At 47.9% G+C, this 22,598-nt stretch overlaps 2 protein-coding genes across 2 annotated transcripts in view; both read left to right on the top strand.

The window, feature by feature from the left end:
• The window catches only part of LOC149341457 (uncharacterized), a 106,219-nt gene extending 97,587 nt beyond the window's left edge, over positions 1-8,632 (top strand). Inside the window, exons 21-24 of the mRNA XM_089542862.1 lie at positions 2,768-2,938; positions 4,481-4,582; positions 7,043-7,118; positions 7,976-8,632. Of these exons, the coding sequence (XP_089398988.1) occupies positions 2,768-2,938; positions 4,481-4,582; positions 7,043-7,118; positions 7,976-8,098 (472 nt within the window). The 3' untranslated portion in view covers positions 8,099-8,632. The remainder of the gene's footprint in view (positions 1-2,767; positions 2,939-4,480; positions 4,583-7,042; positions 7,119-7,975) is intronic.
• Positions 8,633-10,633: 2,001 nt separating this feature from the next.
• The window catches only part of LOC149341456 (uncharacterized), a 74,518-nt gene continuing 62,553 nt past the window's right edge, over positions 10,634-22,598 (top strand). The window contains exons 1-5 of the mRNA XM_089542861.1: positions 10,634-10,693; positions 13,424-13,865; positions 15,758-16,070; positions 17,043-17,195; positions 19,842-19,953. Coding sequence (XP_089398987.1) covers positions 10,634-10,693; positions 13,424-13,865; positions 15,758-16,070; positions 17,043-17,195; positions 19,842-19,953 — 1,080 coding nt within the window. The remainder of the gene's footprint in view (positions 10,694-13,423; positions 13,866-15,757; positions 16,071-17,042; positions 17,196-19,841; positions 19,954-22,598) is intronic.

Genomic DNA, 22,598 nt, shown 5'->3' with positions numbered 1-22,598 from the left:
ACACACACACACACACACACACACACACACACACACACACACACACACACACACACACACACACACACACACACACACACACACACACACACGCACACACGCACACACGCACACACGCACACGCACGCACGCACGCACACACACACACACACACAAAGAGGGTACGGAACGAGCGGACACTTACAACTGATTTTATTCAAAGGACACAGCACAGAGAGGCCACTGAGGCCGCCGCGGTGGCTCAGTGGTTATAGTGCTCGGCTGCTGACCCAAAAGACGCGGGTTCGATCCCGGCCGCGGCGGCTAGAATTTCTTTGGAGGAGAAATTCTTGAGGCCCGTGTACTGTGCGATGTCAGTGCACGTTAAAGAACCCCAGGTGGTCGTAATTTCCGGAGCCCTCCACTACGGCGTCTCTCATAGCCTTAGTCGCTTTGGGACGTTAAAACCCCATAAACCATAAACCATAAACCGACGGCGCATCCCGCAAAGGCCTAGCGTGCTTCTTGTCACAACCACCTTTCTTAGATCCATGATTGGTGATGCGAGGGGCATAGCTTTGCCAGTTTGGACGGTGCTGTAAACACCATTGGCACGAACCAATTAGCCCGACAACACGTTCTACTTTGCACAAAAACTTGCGTAATTTTCCCCGTGGAGAATTTACGTCAGCGTTTTCCGTGACGGTACTGACAGTTTTCCAGTCAAGCCAATTACGGCCAATTCGGGCCTAGAAGGGTAGGCGTAGCTTTTCCCTCGTCCTCTACTATATGCCGTGGAAGCTCAATTCGGCAGCCGTTACGGGCCACGTTTACGGTCGTCTTTCCTCTCAGCTTTACAGGCTCTCATGCGTATGTTTTGAAAACTGTGTTTGTTGGCTTGTATTTCATCTGCGAAAACGATTGCTTGAACGCACCTTGCGGGATTAGTGCAACAGCTGCACATGTATCCAAAAGCACCGAGATAGGTTTCCCTTCAATCCGGGTGGAAACTTTGTAGCCTCGCTTTCCTTGAACCGTGCATAGCACGACGTGATAGGTCTGCGAATCGTCAGATTCATCGTCTGTCGCTTCCGCGTAGTGCAACGGACGGATTATCTTTTCCAGGCACATCGATTGTAAATGCCTAGTCTTCGCACATGCGCGGCACTCTGCATTGCGATACCAGCACTTGTCTGAATCGTGCCCTTTCCCGCAGCGATAGCAAGCGGTTTTCTTGTGCGCTTTCTCTTTTACTTACCGATGGCCTCGATATTGATACCACCTTCCCTTGAACCACATTTAAATCGGTCAAGCTTTCTGCATGGGAATGTAGCTCTTTAGTTCGCCTCGCAGCTAGTTCTTTTTTCAGCGCAATCTTGCCCAGTTTTTCATAAGGTAAGCCTTCCGTTGCGAACAATATCCTTTGAATCTCCTGGTCGTGCAATCCTGCCACAAGTCGATTTCGCAAGGCACCATTTCAGGAATGCTTTGAACTCGCAATTACGCGCCAGGTGCTTAAGTTCCGTCATGAAGTCCGACGTTTGAAGGCGGAAGCCTTTAATGCCTCATCATTGTAAGCAGGCGTTGTCGACAGAAATGTCACGCTTTTCAATTGGTCGAAATGGTCGTGACGTCACAATGCGCGAATTTCAAACGGGGCCAATTGTACTTTGGCTAGTAACCATGCAACCAATTAAAGGGAAGGTATAGTGATGCTCCAAGTACGTGGGACTGAGTTTTAACCAATTCGCCTAATTAACCTTTCTACACAGACTAGATACATAAACAAAACCGAGTAGTAAATTGGTCGAGTTGGGGAATCGAACCAGGGTCTCCGGAGTGCCAGACGAGCACGCAACCACTCCGCCATGCCAGCTCGATGGTTTGGAACGAACAAAGGCGCGTCTAGTGAATACGGTGTCTTCGTTCACTCCCATCTTCCTCCCTTCCCGTTACGGCGAGGTTCAGGTGTCCACCGAGTTACGAGAGACAGATACATTTCCTTTCCTCAAAAACCAATTTACCGACGAGTAAGGCGCACAGCCGAACGGCGATGGCGCTCTGTGGACTCCCTGGCAGCGTTGCAAGACGCTGTCGCGTTCCACTCTTAGAAGCGAAGGTTAACATCTTATCCACACATCAGTAACACAAGCAGCAACACCGTGCTTAAGGCTTTCGCCTCACCGCACTTTAGGCCAACAAAGTGCCCCCCTGAATTTTTCTCCTTCCTGCTGCGTGCGCTTGCTGAACTTGCAGCACTCGGAGATTACTGAATACTCGGGACTGAAGTGCTGTTCTAGTGCCTTTTGTAATGATCTTGTCGGTTAGACTTTCAGGAACTAAAATTTTCTCACGCTCCTCGTACACTGTACTGCCTACTACGTTCAAGAAGAACCTCACCTTCTTTTGTCTCCGGGATCTCGTAAAGTGCCACAAAATTCTGAAACCTTTCGCAGTACGACTTAATATTGTCGCTTTTTAGGTTTAACGCTGGGCTTCCGAAACCTTTTGAAGCCCCTGATATTGCCATACTGAAATACTAGCCTTCTGTTCGTGGTCCGGTCGTCCGTTCCGCTTCAGCCCCTGCGCCGGTCCTAGCTTCGGAATCGTAGCATTATCCCGTGCTCGTCGCCAGTTCTGTCGTCGCCGAGGAAAGACACGAACGCAGGCAGAGAGGGCAGGAACGAAAGTGGGCTTCACTCAAAGACGCCTCTGCTGATACAGCGCTTATCAAGACTGTCCTACCGCTTGGTCATGCGCCTGAACTGATATCAGATATCACACGCAGGAAAGTAGCAGCGGTCACCGGCATCGCTCCGGAGGCAGTGGCCTGCTATATGGGCTCCCAGGTGGCCGACCCAGCGACCTTCGATGCCAAGACGCAGGGCGCCCCGCTGAACATGCTCTTGGCTTTCTCATCGTGCGTGCCCAAGGGCATCGCTGGCGACAAAATAGAAAAGTAAGCAGGGGCGCAAGAAGGGGAAACCAGCGATTGCAGTCGAGCCCATTTGTAGCGGCCGCAGTTACAATGAACGCTCGCTTACTTCCAACGAGGGAGAAGCTGCTGTCTAAATAGGTATTAAGGCTACGGACCTGCGTCTCAGTGAAACAACCGTCGCCACACCACTCAGAGCTAATAACCCGACGCTGCAAACTCAGCCCTAGAATTTAAAATCTGATGCTTGCTCCAGGCGCGGAGGCCAAACAGCGTTACCCGACCCCTGTAACCGTCGCGTCGCCAACGCGAGATAGGGGTAGCGTTGAAAGCTAAATTCCAGCTCGCAGCCGGTGAGCGACCAGTGCCTATGATTTGAGTTTCAAAAGCAGTTGCGTGCGGTGTACCTTGCATGTGCAGTCGGTCACATGCACGGCGTTCATTACCTACCCGATCAGCTCTCGGCCTACTGCACTGCTGCTGCATGCAGGCAGACAGCAGACAGTACGTATGTACTTACATTATGCAAGCTCGTGCGCTGCGCTAGCTTCGTCACTGCATTCGTACAACTTTGTCAACCACCAGTTGCTGTCAACGCTTCGACCACGATTTCTTATGTGACTTCCCTAAAGCAGCTCGTCGGTAGCAAGAGTACCGGCTGGCAGCACATAAGACCGTGCTGAAAAACTTGGAAAGCAGCGCGAAAAGGTCAGTTTTGAAGAAAGAGACTCTTGTAATGGACATTTAAAGTGACTAGCGCCTCTTTTTCTGTGACATCGTACTTTTGGCTCTAGTATGAGAGGTCCACTTACTACGTTCTGACGCAGTAAACGAAATCCACGCGACCGCCAAGTTCGTTATAACTGGGCACGACTGAATGATATGACATAGTTGTTAGGCCACTCACTGACGCCGCAGTTAAATGGGCCTCCAGTGTTACATCTACGTAATAGCTGCAAGGAGCGAGGACCTACGGTTGCAAAGAACTGAGTTGTGCACTCAAGAGGGGTACGACACAACACTCTTGCGCATGGGATCTTCAATAGCCAACCAATCGTTGTACCTGCAGCCACATCCAGGGTCGCGAAACCATCACTGGCAATGCCCGAATTATCCGCGCCTTGCGCAACCCGATGCGCCGTATACACAAGAGAAATCAGTGACCCTGTGTGTGGTGCTAATCCTCTTTCACCAAAGCGCTCTTTTTTTCTCGATGAATTTATGGTCTATCTAGAAATAATTACGTAAGAAGGCACTAATTATCCCCAACTTCTTCCGGTGATCGCGTAAAGATGTACCAAATGAGTAAAAACTTCTAAAATGGAAAGTTATGCGTTCGTGCTGGACCATATAGAGCGACGAACGCGTTGGAAAACCATCTTGTTGCGGTGTGGTCCACCAGAAGACGTCCATCACTAAACTTTCGCTTTCCTCAGATTTCTCCTCAAGAAATCAGCCGGCATTTGCTACAACAATGTCTATTTACCACATTGAGTGAATTAACACCTTGATCTCTCAAATGCTCTTAAAATCGACCCACCCTTACCCGACTCCCGTTTTGTGCAGGGCTGCTGAAACGGCACTGCAGGCTGATCTTGCCGGGTTCCAAGTCCGTGCGTCAGATGTTTTTCGCCAGGCAGTGCTCAAGGCTCTAGCAAAGATCACGGAGTAAGATGCCGCTACCTTTTACCTGCAGACACAGCACAGCGGAGACCGTGGAACGCGTTTCTAGATTGACATAACACGCATCCAGTGCTGAGTGGAGGCGCGCTGCATGGGGCATAGCGGAGAGGGGTGTCTAGGCGAGTCATCTTCGCCCCCTTTCAATGTCATTTTAGTCATTACACGTACAAGTTTCGCAACCAGCCAATACAAAGGAAGCTTGCTCGCCTCTTGACTCAGGCCCATGTCTGGCTAGAGTTGAAAATTAATCGTCAAAGTTACTTAGCAGCGCTCGTCCTGTTCCCTTACTCGTCCGTGTTGCCGTTTTGCGCTCTCATTTCTTTAACGATTACTTATAAAACCCCAAACTTGGCGCTGAGCTCGCTCTTTCCAACTCGCTCATTGCACAAACGGAACAGATGGTGTCATCATTGTGCTGTCGACATGCATAGCCCGAGAACTCCAACAGGTAAACGCTACAAATCGATGTTTTTTGTTCAGAGAGTGTGTCTTGAATTTGTCCTTGTTACATTAGCAGAGGCGCTCTTTTTGTCTGTTTCGGTGTGGTATCATCTGTCGTCTTCCTTTCATGTGTAGGTCGCACCTTTTAATGACATAGGATGTTATTTATGTGTCAAACTTGACAGCGTCCGCGTCACCTGCTGGCATGTTGCATAATAAGTAATGGGTCAGGGTACAAGTCTGGGCATGGTTGGTTTATTTTTCTTCCCGGGCGGAGCAGCGCAGCAAACAAGGAAGGTAAAAAGAAAAGCCAGCGCTTGTGTTGTCTTCTTTCCACCGTTCTTGTACGCCACCCTGCCATTACCTTGTAACAGGAAGGTGGTAACACTATGTCTAGACTGCTTATCTAAACTGTCATGATGCCTGAAATTTCGTGATCCTCCCAGCGAATGTAGCGCTCAGATAGCATCCATGCTGAGCATCACTAAAATTCTTCATAGCTGAATGGAGGACGTTGCTGAGTAAATTATTTGGTCTACCCTGTCTCTTCATGCACGCATATGTAACTTTTTTAGGCTGCCGTGCTAGTGCATACTGAAAAAGCGGCCACAAAGGTACCAGTTAGCTCTAGGAAATGATTTCCCTTTTGCCAGGCTCATACACTAAGGGTCCTGGATAAAATCTTGTTTCAACGTGCATTACATTTCCTCAACTCGGGCTTCGTCGACATCTGCCGTCTTGACATCAACTTAGGGTTGGCAGTACCACTGACACTTCGAGGAAGCCACATGGCCATCTACTTGTCCAGACATCGTTTCCAGTACCGGTAGATGCGCGCTGAAAGGGCTAGCCACGGCCGCTGTTAACGCCTCCGTGCTTTTTCACTGAATGACACCAAATCTTTTAGTAGATTGGCAGCAAGAGAGCTTTCGATGCCATTCTTGTATTTAATGTGAATCATCACTCGCTGTTGCACTATATGATGCGCATTTTTACCTTTGCGCGCCTGCGAATCGCAATGCCGACGTTTTAGTTCAATCCTTCTAACGTCCACGCGCAGACAATACAATAAGTTGTGACGCCGGGTCCCAACGGATCTTCATGGACCATTCGAAACTCTAGTCGCACGCTTGCCCATCATAAACAGCTCACGGAGATTCACCTGCACCGCCGACCGCTCCGGTCATAGTCTTTTAATGGCACTCCAAACGATTCTTCTTACTTAAGGGCTTTTGCGCATTACGAGTCATCCTCCGATCTCGTTAGCTAGGCCTACAGTGATGTCTAATACAGGACTACACAGATGGTTCTTTTCCGATGCCTCTCTTTATAAAGAACAACACTTATGAAAAAACACCTTACTGTCCACCTCTTCCAACCCCAGTGCTTCTCTGCAAAAATCCCCAGTCAACTGGTTCCCTCCACCATACTACGGTGGCCACGGGTAAAGGTCAATATTTTACTGTGGCGAATCGTGACGCATCAACATCCGTATCAGCACGTGTTACTCAAAACATTTTATGCTGTGTTTGCTGCCGCCCTGGTCTGGCCTCGTCGTTAGCGTATGCCTGCTGCACATAGGTTTTTGAGGCTGCTCTAAACGTTGGCAGCAGCTGCAACACTATACAGTGCGTTCCACTATACTATCACCGCTTCCCTGAAATTCCAGACCAAGAACTGCGGCCACTATGCGCTCCTTAGGTACAGCGAGTCAAGCCTCTGTCCTGTGGCTTGGCAGCTCGCCGCTATAATACAAGAAGTAGCGTGTGACGTTTGCGACATTGCGATGTATGTGCTGTCCCTTTACCGCTTAGCGTATTTTCACCGGTTTTGTCCGTGAAAGTTCCAAAATGCATTTGTGAGATGCTTTTTAGGGTCTTTTCCTTAGGTACAACAGCACAACACGAAGCGGAGGCGCGCCATGCCGCATGGCTTTTGGATGACAGTCTTAACGAGGGACATCTCCCCGCATTCTTTTTACTAATCGTGTCGATCTCTTTTCAGGGAGGCCAAGTACAGGATCGCTGTAAAGAACGCAGTCATTCTGCGCGCAGTTCGGACGCAGGCCGAGCTTGACGCCGTAAGTAGGCCGCATAGCACGGCTCACTCAAGTTGCTGATGTCAAAAATGTTGGAGAACTCGATATGTCGAAATTAAATCGTAGTTATTGTCAGCGGCGTGCGGAGTAAGAAATTTCATTTTTGAAAATTTCGTGACTCTGTTATTTCGCATTTGAAAATGAAAAAAAAAATTATGACAATTTTTTTTCTTGTAGTCACACCTCCATTTTACAGCAAAGATCTATCTATCTATCAGAAGATATGCGATGGCGGAAGTCGTGTGGAGGTTGACGTAGCACAGTCTTCGGAGGTATGATGATAACTGCGCCGCAGCAACATTTCATGTAGTGCTGTCCTCTAAGCCAAATAAGATTAGAGTTCTCCTGCCGGGAGAACTCTTTGACGACCGGCAGGCGTCGTCGTCTGTGCTGGAAAGCCCAACAATCTCCCCCCCCCCTTTTGTTTACTCTATAAACCCATAAGCTTCCGATCTCTGTGCGTTTACCATTTTGCATGTCCCCTATTCCTGCACTTACCACCAGCGAGGTGAGGGCTCTTGTACGATTAAATATAGGCCCCTATTCAAGGCGAAAAAATACTTGCTTAGCATGTTCCTTTATGTTAACCAACTGATGCCTGTAAGGCAGCCTCGATGAAGAGGATTTCATCCTGTCGAACTGTCGACACACGCATACACGCACGCGCACGCACACGCGCACACACACGCGCACACCCACATTATTACGACAGGAATTATCGTCATTTTCAATACTTCTAATCTGAAGTATGCCCGTCGGGGCATATATATGCGAATTCATAAGATGGAAACTACGCTACCAAAGCGAGTCGGTTGACAGAACGGTAATCTGTCTTCCAGGTGAAGGCGTACGGCCAGACGACGTTCCAGATAACGGGCACTGACCCGGTGTTCCAAGATCTTGAAGCTGCCCTCGTCACCAACGCCCCTCTCCTGCAGGCCTGGATCAGGGGCACGCCCTGAACTGCATCGTAGACGGGGAGTTGTTTTTGATTACCTCATCACTCGAGAAGGCTACCTTAAAGAGTTGCGAAAAAAACTTGATGTCCTCCAAGAGTTATGTGACATGATTTCCAACTGACGGATTTATTTCTGGTTGTGCATACTGGTACAGTCGAGGAAGACGCGAATAAAGCGAAGCTTTATAATCTGTGCACCACAAACGCATGCCTTGTCTTTTTGCATCTGCCTCCTCCCATCATCATCATTCCCCATCGTGACCCTCTTTTTTCTCCTCTTCCCCTTCACCATTGCAGAGTAGCAGGTCAGATGTTCATTTTTCAGGCTAACCTCTCCGCCTTTCCCGTCAATAAACCTTCTCTCTCTGTTTTGAATAAATGCGTTGCTGTACTCCGCCTTTCAGAGACTGGCTTTGCACGGTACTCCGGCCGGGAAGACTTCAGTAGAATCTTGATCTGGGCGAGGCGGTGCCTATTTGGAAGAATAAACATAGCGGAAACGGCGCATACACAGTAAAGGCACAAAGGATGAAGCTACAGAAGCACAGTGACGTTGAGGCTGTTCCAGATCGGGGAAGTAATGGCGGAATTCGAGATATCAATGATCTGTGTTATTGCAGTAGCTGCGTCGTTTCCGCTGATTTTCTTCTTTCAAAGCGAAGCCTTAAGTTACTCCGGCACGCTACAAGCAAGACTGATTTCTTGAACAGGTATCGACAACCATGCAGGCTTATGCAATCCAGCTGGTTACTGAGAAATGTGCAAAATGTATGATTCGCAATAAGCAGCGCTCATACATAAAAAATAAGCGGTTGATTACAAATTCAAATAGGTTTTCGAGGATAGGAAATGGCGCAGTAACTGTCTCGCATCTCGATGAACACCTCAACCGCGCTGTGAGGGAAGGGAGGAAGGTGAAGTGAAAGAAGAAACAGAGAAAGAGGTGACGCTCCGCTTCGAGCGCCCCCAGCCGCGTTCCAATGACCCCGCGTACACTACCGATCCCTTACAAGAGGTGTGAGTTAGGTTGGCGAGCTGCCTTCAAGACGATTGGCCAGATTGGCGTCCGCGGCGTGAGCGCGGCAAAAGCGACAGGTCAGTTGAAGTGTGCACGACCTGGATGCCCAGGACGCCCAGACGGCAGGAGTCGGTACAGCGCCGTCTCGAATTTTTTACAATGCAGTCAAATGCACACAGTGCCCATTCCACGCTTCTCGGCAGAATTAATGTGCAATTAATGTGCAAGGAAACGCCGCGATGTTGTACCAGAACACCATTATGTAACTTCACTGCTTTGTTTTATGCTGACTTCATAAGACGGTCATATACGCGTATGAGGTTCGCACATCAAGAGGCGGTTTACATACTCTTACTCTGAACGGCGCTCTTTTTTTACAGTCAGAATATGAACCTCCACTTCTCTGCCCTAAGAAACGCCCGAAAGTATAGTATTTTGTCGTGTTATTAACGTAGGTGGATGTATGGTGCATAAGTACCGCTTTATACGTGTACCGCCAGTACAAGTGGTTTCTTCTAACATGTGAAGAGGAGTACCTGGCGCCAAAATCAGACACCAATCTCCGTTTTAGTGTCCACATAAATAAAGAAAAAAACAGCGCGAGACGGTGTGTGATAACTTACCGCGTTGTTCTGTTCATTGGTTCGGCCCATGGTCTTTTTCAATCAAGAAAAAATTAAGTGACCGTTAGTCGGCCTGAGGACTGCCATCGCCTGAAGACAGCCCGCGTTCATCGAACTCGCACAGCGGGTAATGAGGCCTTTTGCACACTTGCAGCAACTGATTGCAGCGAAGATATATCAGAATACTTATTATTTGTTGTGTACACGATATACTGAACATACCGACGCGCATATGGGTGCTTTGTAGTTTGCTTTCTCTCAACATGCTAAATATAGGCTGGGAGGAGGATTGTGCAGTCCTCCCCCCAGCCCTTATCTCGTCTAAAAATTTTTGTTCACCCCGTGCAAAATGCAGGGTGGCAGAGGACGTGTTCGTGAAGACCTTCGGGAGGGGCCCTGCAGAAGACGTAATCTGACTACTACTCCAAATGCTGATGATTTATCTTTTCCTTGGCGCAGGTCGAAAACAACACGGGCATCCAATATTTTTTCTTCAGGCGTCTTTGTTCTGCGTGTAAAAAACGCTGATAAATGCTCCTAAAACAACGCTGTTTCATGAGTCTCAATACCTTCGCGGTGCTGCCTTTTCAACGCATGTGGCTTTTTGCAACCTTTGTACGTATATGCGTTGTGCTTGAATATATGCTCGGTTGTTATTTTTTTGCATGCATTTTAATTGCTTGTCGTTCCCTTTCGTTTTATATATGGCCGCTTCACACGATTCTGCAATGAAAAATATGGTGTAGCGCATTCACGTGCGCTAAGCCGAGAGGAAAGCATGCGCTGAAGAGGAAGTTGTTGCGGACAGCACGCTTCGTGCGCCAGCCAGCAGCAGGCACGAGCGGCCGTTCCGGTGAATTGGGCGTTCCTTGCTCCCGGCAAGCAAGGTACAAGGAAGATGCAGTTTCAACAAAAGCAGCAGCAGCCTTTTCAGCAGCCTCGCCAGCAGGCGACTTACGTGAGCTGAACCACACTCTCAGTCCTACTTTGGTGCAATTGCGGGCGTCCAATGGCGGCCGCATTTGTCTCTGCTCTCAGTCAAGCTTTATCGCATGTTTTAATCGACGGCCCTTATAAAGGAGCCTTCTCGGTCGCAATTAAATGGTGGCGCAACAAGCATGTCGCTTTTTAAAGCGAACTTTAAGTATCGAAGCTCGTTTGCCGGCCTGTGCGCTCTACAAAGGCGCTCTAGTGGTGGTATACGATAAAGTGATTGAATTTCGCGACGCCGCAATGGCTAATTTTGCGGTCTGCAGCTGTCACAAGTTGTCGACAACTAATTTTGGAAGAGATAAGCCGCTGCTAACGAGAACACGGACAGGTAATTTAAACTGGCGTATGCTATAGGAACTCATTTTATTCGCGGAGAACGCGCGTGGTTACTGAATTTTTTCATAATCTTATTCGCTCACAAAAATCGAATTGGAGATATCTACGCTTATCCTGTTGGTAAAAGTTTCTGTGCTGCAAGCGCACCATCGTGACGTTGATACATCAATCTATTTTGTGTGCTAGTGCATGAGTGCGCGTGAATGAGTAACGCCTCCTCTGGGTTTGACGCGACGTTACCACCGGCCCGACCAAATATTCTCAAAATTCTTGGTGTAGCTTTGCCGCATTTCGCAGGAACTGGAGACGCATTCGCCTGATTATCTCTTTGTGATACTATCCGATTGTGTGGTATTCGTTGCGCTTTATGTACAGCCGCCGGTAACACTTTATTACTCACTTTAACCGAAGTTTCTCTGGCCTTCCTCCCTTTTCGGCAAATTTTCGGCGATTGGCGCCAGAACGAACGGGAAGCAGCCAGCTTATTTCAGTTTCGCAAGCTGGCGCGCCAAGCTGTCAGCCATGTGGAGGCACGACTTTCGCACTGCTGACTCGAGACTCGGGTGCTCGTGCGGTGGTTTTGTGACCTGAGCTGATATATGAGCTGGGTCTTCTGTGCGCTGCTTGGACCTTGAAATAGAGTTTTAGAGCGCAGCTCATAGGTGCCCACGTTTGCATTGAGTGGTGTTCCTCGGCGCAAACGAGCGAGCGCATCGGAGGATAATAGAGCGAACGTAGAGAATAGCGGTGGAAAAAATTTGGCGGGGGCTTAGCTTCGGTTAACCCTGGTGGGTTGCGAAAGCGAGCGCAGCGCCTCTAACGGAAGAAACGCGGCGCGCCGCGTCTAAAGAAGGAACGTAGTGCGCCGCGTCTACAGTCTACAGTCTACAGTCACGCGTCGCTACCGGCCGCCGCTGCGCGACGACTCGACTTGGTAGCCCATCTGTCACCCTGGTATGACGTCACGCTATGACGTCACTAGGCATGGCATGACGTCATAGGTCATTCTAAATGTCACGCGTGGCTACCGGCCGCCGCTGCGCGACGACTCGACTTGGTAGCCCATCTCTCACCCTGGTATGACGTCAGAGGTCATTCTAAAGGTCTAACGTGGCCTCTGGCCGCCGCTACGCGAAAGGCCGTTCATGAGCATAGTATTGCTTTCGCAGCAAAAGAGAGCGATAGTGAAGTGAGCGCGAGGAGGAATGCGGTAGCATGAAGGCAGGTCGCACGGCGGCGAGCAGGGGCAAAAAAAAAATGTAGGAAAAGATTGTTCTGGAGCACGCTCGAAGGCTCAAGCTCTAGTTAGCGCTACTAAATTCACTGGTCTGGCCCTCCTCTCCCCGCGACCTTCGCAAAGTCTCGCACGTGAACAATCACTTTGAGGTGTTTCGAGCCCTCTCAAGAAGTCGCTAGGAGGGAGGCGTAGCTTGACACGGGCTTCAGCTTCCAGAAATTTCGGGCTTGCTTTTTATACTGCGTCATAGGGATCGTACTCCCGCGTCGATGGCTTGATTAATGTGCTACTGCCTTCGGCCTGCGGCGATCATACCCCCCCCACCCTCGGCTGTCGGAATGAACTTCTTATCGAAATTATCTTGTTGAAAGGCAGCTGTTCCGGCCATTGCCATGTCGTTTCAAATAGCATTTGCGGAGTCTTGGAATGCATAATGTTTGGACAAATCGCGGATGAAAGTGAAGTTTCGCCGGGCTGTCGGGAAATGCAGAAAGTTGTCTCTACCATCTTTAGGTCTGCCAGTGTTCGTCGCCCTTTAAAGGCCGCCAAGTAACTGCCGACATAGCGCGCTTCTTGACTCAAGGTTATTGAAATCAAAACAGTTAATCACATGACCGATGTCATATAAAGATGCTAAGGAGGACGAAAGCCTGCGGGAACGAAGTACAGTCGACAGACTAGCGCCATTAGTTATCCGTAAGAAAGCAGATCTGAATACGGGAGGCCAATGCCTTTCGGTGTTACTTTTTTTTGCTTGCTTGCACGGGGAGCTTTGCTGAACAACATATGCTTAAATATTTTGCTTTCGTTCTTGTTTACGTGTCATAAGCGCAAAGGCTTTATATTAAACAGGGGCGGTCATTCCGAATGAAGTTTTTGAACGCCACACTAACTCAAGCTTGCGCTCTTGAGAAACGCTGAATCGCTTGTTTTAAGAAACGTAAATCGACTGGACCAGAAACAAACATTGCTGTTTGACTGGTTTGTGTGTATGTATTTCAACGTTTGAAGCATGTCGCTCTGTAACTACAGTTATTAAATATTATACCAACTGGTTCACGTCGCCGCTCAATCACACATTGAACTTTGCATTGCGCGTGTTTATTCGGACATGCCTTGCAGGTTCACATCCCTGAGCAAAGGAAGCCCAGGCACGGGGGAGGCGTCAGCCCCGTAACACTCTGCCTTCTGGCGCTGCTCATTCCGGTCTTGATCGCTGCCGCTCTGGGCATCCGATACGTCACGCGAGGGCCGCGTGTAGTGCGTGCCACAGACAGCGATTCCACGTCGACAGCTGCGGCAGACAATGCGGAGATAACGGGCTCTACCGCGGCGCCCGACGGTGCTACGGCGGCGCCCGACGGTGCTACGGCGGCGCCCGACGGTGCTACGGCTTCGCCCGGCGCTGCGACGGCTTCGCCCGACAAAACGACCGACGCGCAGACGCGTGTGCCAGGCTCCTTTGTCACGCCTATCAAGCAGGCAGTCGGCTCGGAGACACACACTGGACCCCTGCCACCTGAGGTTCAGCCTACGCGCTACGCGGTCACATTGAACATCACAGGTGAGCCCGTCCCTGACATTACATGTTAGGATATCCAACAAGTTGTTGTCTTTAGATTGAACAGAGAGGAAAAAACACTCATAAACGCTTTTCTCGAAGTTAATTTTCGTTTTACAAGTGTTGCAGCACTCGTAGAAACCCAGTGGAGGCTTGTCTAAGGGAAACTGCGGTGATTTTTCGACTTCACAATCAAAAGCTTTCAGCCAAAACTGAAACTCCCACGCGCGGCTGAGAAGACTGCTTTGTGTGACGTCAGTAATGCCGCCGGTGCCCCGCCCGGACGTGCCCCAACCCGCTCGACTTGAACCGACCTCGCCGCTCACCCCAGCCCCGTCCCCAGCCCGGACCACAAGACACGACGAACTGCCGACGCTGCCGCGACCACAATGACCCGACCGACCCAAGACCCTGCCCACACGTGAGGACACCGCCCCTCTGCCCCTGCCGTTCGGTGCGACCAAGGACCTCGGCCGTCAGCTTCTGGCACCCTACGGCCCGGATGCTTCTGGACCGGGAGTCATTCGCCTATCATCTCATTCACCGTGGCGGCCAGCACTTCACCACCTTGCCACTTCTTTTCTCCCCTGGAAGCCATCCCCGAATCGCACATCTCTTCGTCCGTGTCTTCTTCAGTTTACGATCGGGACGATCGCTCGGTGGCCCCGAGTAATGTTACGAAGAAGACGAAGCTGGCAGTGGCGCGGGACGGAGCGCTCGCGCTAGGCCAGCGGCCATTAAATCATCTCTTATCCATCGATCATCACGCCTCATTCTTCGGCTGGCCGCCACGTAACAGTATGTAAGAATAGTCTGCCAATGTTCTCTTGCCAGTGGGTCGCGGAGTGATCAAACCAGGTGATGCCATACCTAAGGCAACTGTAAAAGAAGACATCTGGGCTAGTTGGTACGGTGACATAATAAATAAACAAAGCTCATCCTGTTTGCTCTTCGTCCTCGTCTTTAGCGCTGTTTATTCATTATGCAAGTGTAAGCCGGAGCGTGAATATACTGTTTTTACTACAAAAGGAACTGAACTCCTGACATTGAGTAAAACAGAATCAATTCGGAGTTTCTTAAAAACATACATGAAATTGGACATTTCAGACTAAGTCAGCACCAAAAAACAGTCAAAGCCGCAATCGACATGAGAAAGCTCGCACAAAGAAATTGTTTTCCTCCGGCTGCAAGGAAACAAGTTTCGCTTAGGCTGAAGCTGCTTATCTTTTGGCTTTTGTGTCCTTACCGAGAATGCGTCCGTCGGTGTAGCATGCTTGCACTGCGTGTTTTTAATCGTAGACAAAAGTTTGCGGAGTGAAAATTCGCGGTAAACAATGGGGAAACAACTTATTTCTTCTTAGTCAGACAAAGCAGGTCAATTAAAAGCAGGTATGCATGAGAAGACAAGAGTTTTCCATCCACTAAAGCAAATGCAAGATCTTTAGCTAGCGAACCAAAGCAGAAATATTTTTTTTCCAGGAATGCGCATCCCGCAAACTTTTGTGCGTGACTGCATAGTCTTCGTAGTTGTAATTTTTAAGATTTATAGTGAAGTCGTTGCAGGAAAATGTCAGTTTTCATGGAAAAAGAAGATCCTTCTGAAAATCTAAGAAGATTGAAGCATTGCCATGTGGAAGACAGCGTACTACTGCTATTCCTCCTGGCTGTTGCGCGGTGTTGATAGTAGTTTTGCGGGGACAAGGTGGCCGGAGTATGGAAGATGCCTTTGTCCTGCAGTTGGCATAGTCAGGCTGATATTAAGTTTACAAAACTCAGAAATTGGAACGCAATTATAGGTGGTTACAACATAAGTAACAGTACCGCTAGATTTTTGGTTACTAGTTAAAGGCTTGCAAGCTTGTTATCGGATCGACGCTATTTTTCCTACGCCCCAGGACCTAGCCTCGGCCCAGCACTCAAGGTGAGGGGAAGAGTGGAGACATCGCTCACGCTGAAGCAAGAATCAAAGAAGCTCGTGCTAAAGGCCAAGCCGGGCACCGTCAAGGATATCACCATGGCTCTCCTGGATGCAACAGTGCCATCCGGCCAGGCTCCACAGGGCTTTAAAATAACCAGCGTCAGCAGCAGCGCAGAATTTCTCATCGTCCTGCTCGAGGAAGCGCTAGTTGCTGGCAAGCAGTACACCTTGGTAACGGAACACGACTACGAGCCCCCGGGTCAAGGCGGACCCATTACGCTCGACGCCGCGTGAGTGCAGCCGCTGTAGGCTTCCTTTATAGAGCCCTGTGAATCCGCATTTCCTCCAAGTAGAAAGTCAATGTAGTAAGGGCTGGCGTTGCCCTTGACCAAGAGATATTACGTTGTCGGCTGCTGACGTTATGGAGGCACCCGATAATAGATTTTTTTTTATTGCGCATATTTGCATTCCGGTAGAAACTAAATATGATGAATTCTAGCGGGGCTTGTTATTGAGGCTTTTGAGTCCAGATGCTTAAGTCGGCACGGCGGCTTGGGTGGCAGCCCTAGTTGCACAGGTGATGAATGCGTTTTGACAGAAGCGATGGACAAGTCCGCAGAAAGTATTCTAGCATTGTCTACGTGCTGGGACCTGGGCAGAGGGGACATGGGAAATGGTAGAGGGTCTGTGATATAAAGCAGTAAGGACGCGATGCTCGCGTAAGTGCAGGATTAGGCGCAGTGGGTCCTAAACTTAGAAACGCTGTAGACCAGTTAGACTTCGGAATATCGTTGTTATTGCCGAAGAAGCTTAATCAAAATGGCGTTGTGAAATTTCAAAAACGCTATACATGAACTCTTCTCTTCTTTAGAAATATCGCTTGTTTACCAGTATCCATTTTTCAGCTTTCACTCGAGCGCGCAGCCATCTCCGGCTCTTATGATGGAAGTACTGTTAATGTCAGCAGTGCTGGAACAGGGGCTAACTCGTACGACATTTCGTTACATGAATGTGCTGACCTGAGATACCGAGGCCGAAATAAAAAATTTATAGGCTGGACGTTCATGATTGCATCGTATTCATCATTGCACGCAGTGTAAGTCTAAGCAGAGCAACCGTTCCTCTCCGTCTCACTCGATTAGAAGTGGGAAATTTTCCAAAAGGGATGTGCCCATAGATCCAAACTAAAATTTTCCACATGGAACAGACCATGCACTATTCATAACAATGCCTTGAACTCGCTTTCTGGGCACCACGCGCAGTCTGAGCCGCATGGACCTCGTGGCCGGAGAGGCCCACGCGGTCTTCCCCTGCTTCGAAGAGGATGGCTGGACCGCACCGGTGCAGCTGACGTTGCGTGTGCCCAAAAGCCTCACCGCACTCTCCAACGCGGCTGTCGACGGAAAACCTGCCCCGTGAGCGCTCCTGTGTGAAAACGAACCAAGGGAGTTGCCGTCAGAGTCTGTGCTCTAATTGCCGTCCACCTGTGACAGCACTTATTAGTAGGGGTGTACGAATATTCGAATATAATTCGAATATTAGATTTTTGCTATTCGTATTAGATTCGAATTTAAGTATTCGTGCTGTCTCGATTATTCGATCCCATGCGAATATTCGTTTTTAGCCGAATATTTTATTGCGAGCACCGGCGTGCATTTCGGTGCGCAAGTCCCATCGACATAGACATAACAACATGGCGGCGTCCAGAGCCATGCGTAATGTTGGGCCATGCCGTAGCTGACTGTGCTTGTGAGCTTCTTTGTGGCTATACCTGCGAAGCTGGTACAGTCAAAGCTGTGCACGATGTACCTCGCAATACCTGCCACTTCAGTACTAAGTGAGAGGAAATTATCTGTGGCTGGAGAAGTCGTTACAGCTAGAAGGGAACGACTCCTGCCTGACCATATGGGGCAGCTGGTTTTCCTTCACAAAAACCTTTAATGTTCTTCCCACCAACGCGCCTTTGCGCTTATGGCATGCTATATTCAATCAGTGCTGTGTACTTGCCATTTTCTGTGAAAATTCCACTCTTCTAAGAATAATGTTCTAGACTTCAATACTTTCTATGCAGCCACACACACCTTTTGTGTTCATTTACTTACTGATAGTTGAACTGTGATGTTCTTGGATGCTCAAATAAATGTTTTGCAGTGGTTAAATACGTCTTTCCTTGATTATTCGATATTCGATTCGATATTCGGAACTAAGTATTCGTATTCGATTCGTATTCGAAAAATTTGATATTCGCACACCCCTACTTATTAGCTCATCGAGCGGCTTTGGTTGCTGAGATCGACTGCTCTTACGATGGCGCCAGTGCGGTCGCTAAGATCGAATGTCCTTACGATGGCGCCAGTGAGACCTGCTTTTTATGTGCCGCAGTACAGTTCAGAGCTCTTAGCACAGGTGCTCAACAGGTACTCTTGCTGGGAGTTATTCGCCACGTCCCCCGCAGTGCAACTTTTTTCTGGAGGAATTTGTTCGCTTATTTTTTCCTGCAGTGAAAAATGTACCGCTGAAAAGAATTTAATCTGCGCATACTGGCGACACAGCTCTGAGTCTTTTTTGGGTTACATTCAGAAATCTGCTAAAGTAGTTCAGGGCTTGAGATTATAGAAGACGTTTTTTTGAGTCATATCTTCACTCTTTGGCATATACAATAGCATAAAGCATAGACGAATCTACGTTTTGTCATACGCACTAGCCATGTCAAACATAAAAGTTAACTCTTTCCAGTATTTCAAAGGATGGAGGAAACGCTGCTATGCAACTTGCATGTTTGCGGCACCCATTTTTTCTCTAGGCTTTTTTTAAAAATACTGCATGTAAATTCGGGCTCTATAAATTTCGAAATCGCTTATTTGTAACTCAGATGCGTTCATGGCTCAAAAGCTCTTCAAGAAAATGCGCAAATAGAGTTCACGCCATCTTGTGGCTGTTGGAAAGAGTTTTTGTTGCGTTCGCTAGATACAGCCCAAACCTCCTCAGCCGCAAGACGAAGACTGACACGTTATCTGACGCGAATGGCGCACGTAGATGTCAATGCGTCATGATGTACAAAGCGCTTAGGTACGTCGATGATTGAAACACGACAAGTTGAAATTTGGCAGAACGCAGATGTGAGTAAGCTGGCCAATGATATGCATTCTGAACAGCGAGAAAAGACCAGGAAAGACACCTCGTCCTCGTCTTTCACTTCTACCTCATTGGGTTCTTTTTCATGCTTGACTATTTATCAAGTAACTCTGTGGAGTTAGCGACCTTTGTCGGAGTTTCTGTTCGTAGAACTAGAACGCCTTACTGCAAATTCAAATGCCGCCTCTGTCCCCTGGATGTTCAAAACAGTGCTTCTGTCGTCCGTTGTGGCATCCACGTGTTTCTGCGCTGTTCGCAACGGATCTCGGCTTTCGCGCTGTTTACGACATCTCTGCATTACCATATTCCGCAATAACCGCCCGTATTCCTTATATCTCGTCACGATAAGAGCGAGTTCAGTGCAGCCATGGACTTAGAACTCCTTCCATCACGACCCAAGACCATACTTTCTTTCAGCACTGAAGTCGTATTTATGGCGTAACGCTTTTCTTATGCCTATATTCAAGCTTATAAATGAAATGAAATTTAAGCGCACACGAAAAACGCACATAAAAGGAGGATACACACAGGACAGGCGCTGTCCTGTGTGTATCCTCCTCTTGTGTGCGTTTTTCGTGTGCGCTTAAATTTCATTTCATTTATAAGCTATGCACCATCTAGCCCAAACAGAAGTTTTGTTAAATTATCTATCCAAATATGAGGGCTCTTTTGTATGTAACTCGTCCCCTTCGTCTTCTCATAGCGCCTGTCCTGTGTGTATCCTCCTCTTGTGTGCGTTTTTCGTGTGCGCTTAAATTTCATTTCATTTATAAGCTATGCACCATCTAGCCCAAACAGAAGTTTTGTTAAACTATATTCAAGCACCTCGGGCTAACACATGTTTCATAATCTATTTTTCTAAATGATCGAATCTGGTCTGCATTTTTAAATCATTTGCACTAAAAAGTGCTTCTTCGTGTGCGCAGTGAAAAGGACACTGAGGTGCACAAGTTTAAAGACACCTTGAAGATGTTCCTCCACCAGCTGACGTGGGTCCTGTTACCTGGTACCTTGAAGGCGTACCCTATCATCCCCAATGTGAGTACATACAACACCTTCGTACACGTCTCTTCATCAAGCACTGTCACCGAATATCAACTTCCAGAAATATTTCCCCCATTGAGTAGCATATTCGAGATACTCAGTAAAAAATGGCTGAGGCTTAACTTGGTTAAGCCTGGAGAATGCGAAGCATCATCGTGTCGCGTAATTTGGAGGCGCACAACCACAGCGACGGCGCGAGGTGGGCCCCCGTTTCTCCACTGTCGTGACGTCATTAGGTCACGTGGTGTGACGTCATGTATCACATGATTTGGAGGCGCACAACCACAGCGACGGCGCGAGGTGGGCCCCCGTTTCTCCACTGTCGTGACGCCATCGTGTCACGTGGTGTGACGTCATGTATCACGTGATTTGGAGGCGCACAACCACAGCGACGGCGCGAGGTGGGCCCCCGTTTCTCCACTGCCGTGACGTCATCGTGTCACGTGGTGTGACGTCATGTATCACGTGATTTGGAGGCGCACAACCACAGCGACAGCGCGAGGTGGGCCCCCGTTTCTCTACTGTCGTGACGTCATCGTGTCACGTGGTGTGGCGTCATGTATCACGTGATTTGGAGGCGCATAACCATGGTGAAGGGCTGAAGTGGTAGCTAAAGTAGTATGATTCGCATACTACTTTAGCCAGAAATAGCTTTTTCAAAAACAGGCTTGAAGAGTTCATAAGGTCGGACCCATCAAAGTTCTGGCGCCATTTGAATCCTTCCAGGCACGAAATCACGAAGATAAAAATTGATGAGGTGACTATAACAGACGCTAATGAGATTGCAACGCATTTTAACAATTACTTCCAGAGTGTCTTCACGAAGCTAGATCATTTTAAACCTCAGTGTGTTTGTAGTAATGATTATTCTTCTGTTTGTAGTAACGAACTGATAATTAGTCGGAAGGTGTTTTAGCAATGTTACTTAAACTTAACACAAAAAAATCTTCCGGACCCGATGGTGTTCCGAATTCATTTCTTAAACGCTACGCGGAACAAATAGCTCAATACTTAACTGATATGTTTAACTTGTCTTTGACAACAGGTGTTATACCGTCTGATTGGCATAAGGCTCGAGTTGTGCCTATTCTTAAGAAAGGTGACTGCCAACTAGTTACCAATTATCGCCCTGTTTCTTTGACGAACAATTGCTGTAAGTTGTTAGAGCATGCTATTTTTTGTTATATTGTAAAATTTTTAGAGGACCGTAATATTTTGACAGCTTACCAACATGGTTTTAGGAGAGGTATGTCTACTGTTACCCAACTTTTATCTCTAGTGCATGAATTTTCAAGAGTGCTGGATGCTTCCGGACAAACAGACGTTTTATTTTTTGACTTTAGTAAAGCATTTGACAAGGTGCCTCACGGAAAATAATTGTTTAAACTTGAATCGATTGGACTTCCCTCTTTTATAATTCAGTGGGTGCATGCCTATCTTACAGATAGGCAGCAATTTGTACCAATCCAGGACTCTTGTTCAGACATGCTGCATGTGACTTCAGGGGTTCCTCAAGGCAGTGTCTTGGGACCCCTGTTATTTTTAATCTATGTGAATGACCTAGTGGATATTGTTGAAAAGGATGTAGAGGTGAGGCTGTTTGCCGATGATTGTATAATTTTTAAAGAGGTAGTAAGTGATTCTGACCACTTGTCACTTCAAAAAACTGTACTAGCAATTGCAGACTGGTGTGAGCGCTGGGGCATGGATATTAACCCAAACAAAACCGTATTATTAAGAATCACAAGAAAAAAAGCGCCCAGATTTCACAGTTATATACTTCACAATCATCCCATTTTATAAGTAGAAAGCTATAAGTACCTCGGAGTGACCCTCACGAACAAACTTACTTGGTCCACTCATATAGCTGACATCTGCTCATCAGCAGTAAAGAAATTATGGTTTATTAAAAGGAAACTCAGAAACTCTCCCGTGAGTACCAGAATCACTGCATACAAGGCTTGTGTTAGGTCCCGACTTCAATATGCGGCAGCAGTGTGGGACCCGCATAACAAGATAGACATTGCTCAACTGGAGCGTGTTCAGCGAAAAGCAGTTCGTTTTATTTATGGGAAATATAGAAGGATAGACTCTCCAACTGCATTAATTCGAAAGAGTAATTTACAGTTCTTGGCAATAAGAAGAAAAGTTACCCGTCTAGTACTGCTTCATAATTACATGTCCGGAAATCTGAAGGCAGATCTTCCTGATTGTGTGAAGCTGGCGAGCACTAGGAGAACACGTCATGTACATGAGCAATCATTAGCACCAATTTTCGCACGAACTAGTGGGTTTAAGAACAGTTTTTTTTCGAACACTGTCGCGGAGTGGAATGGTCTTCCTTCGGGTTTATGTAAGTCTAGGAATTTTGAGAAGGAGCTAAAGAACTTATTGTATGGCTCCTAGTACCTTGTTTGATGACTCTGGATTTGTGTCCTGTTTACTGACTCGCGGTGTTTTAGCTGATGCTCTTTTAGAAATTTTTTTTAGTTGTATGCCCCTCCTGCTTGGGCCAACTCTGGCTTGCAGTATACTGAAATAAAAATAAAAAAATAAAACAAGTAGCCATCGTGTCTGGTAGTATACGGCAGCCGTCAATACAAGCGAGACATGTGATTAGCCTCTCCTTCGTTGTGCCT

The sequence above is a fragment of the Amblyomma mixtum genome, chromosome 5, assembly GCF_055824585.1.
Source record: "Amblyomma mixtum isolate Tamu chromosome 5, ASM5582458v1, whole genome shotgun sequence".
Taxonomy (NCBI): Eukaryota; Metazoa; Arthropoda; class Arachnida; order Ixodida; family Ixodidae; genus Amblyomma; species Amblyomma mixtum.
Note: the sequence above shows the minus strand (reverse complement) of the source record. Positions and strands in the feature narration are given on the sequence as shown.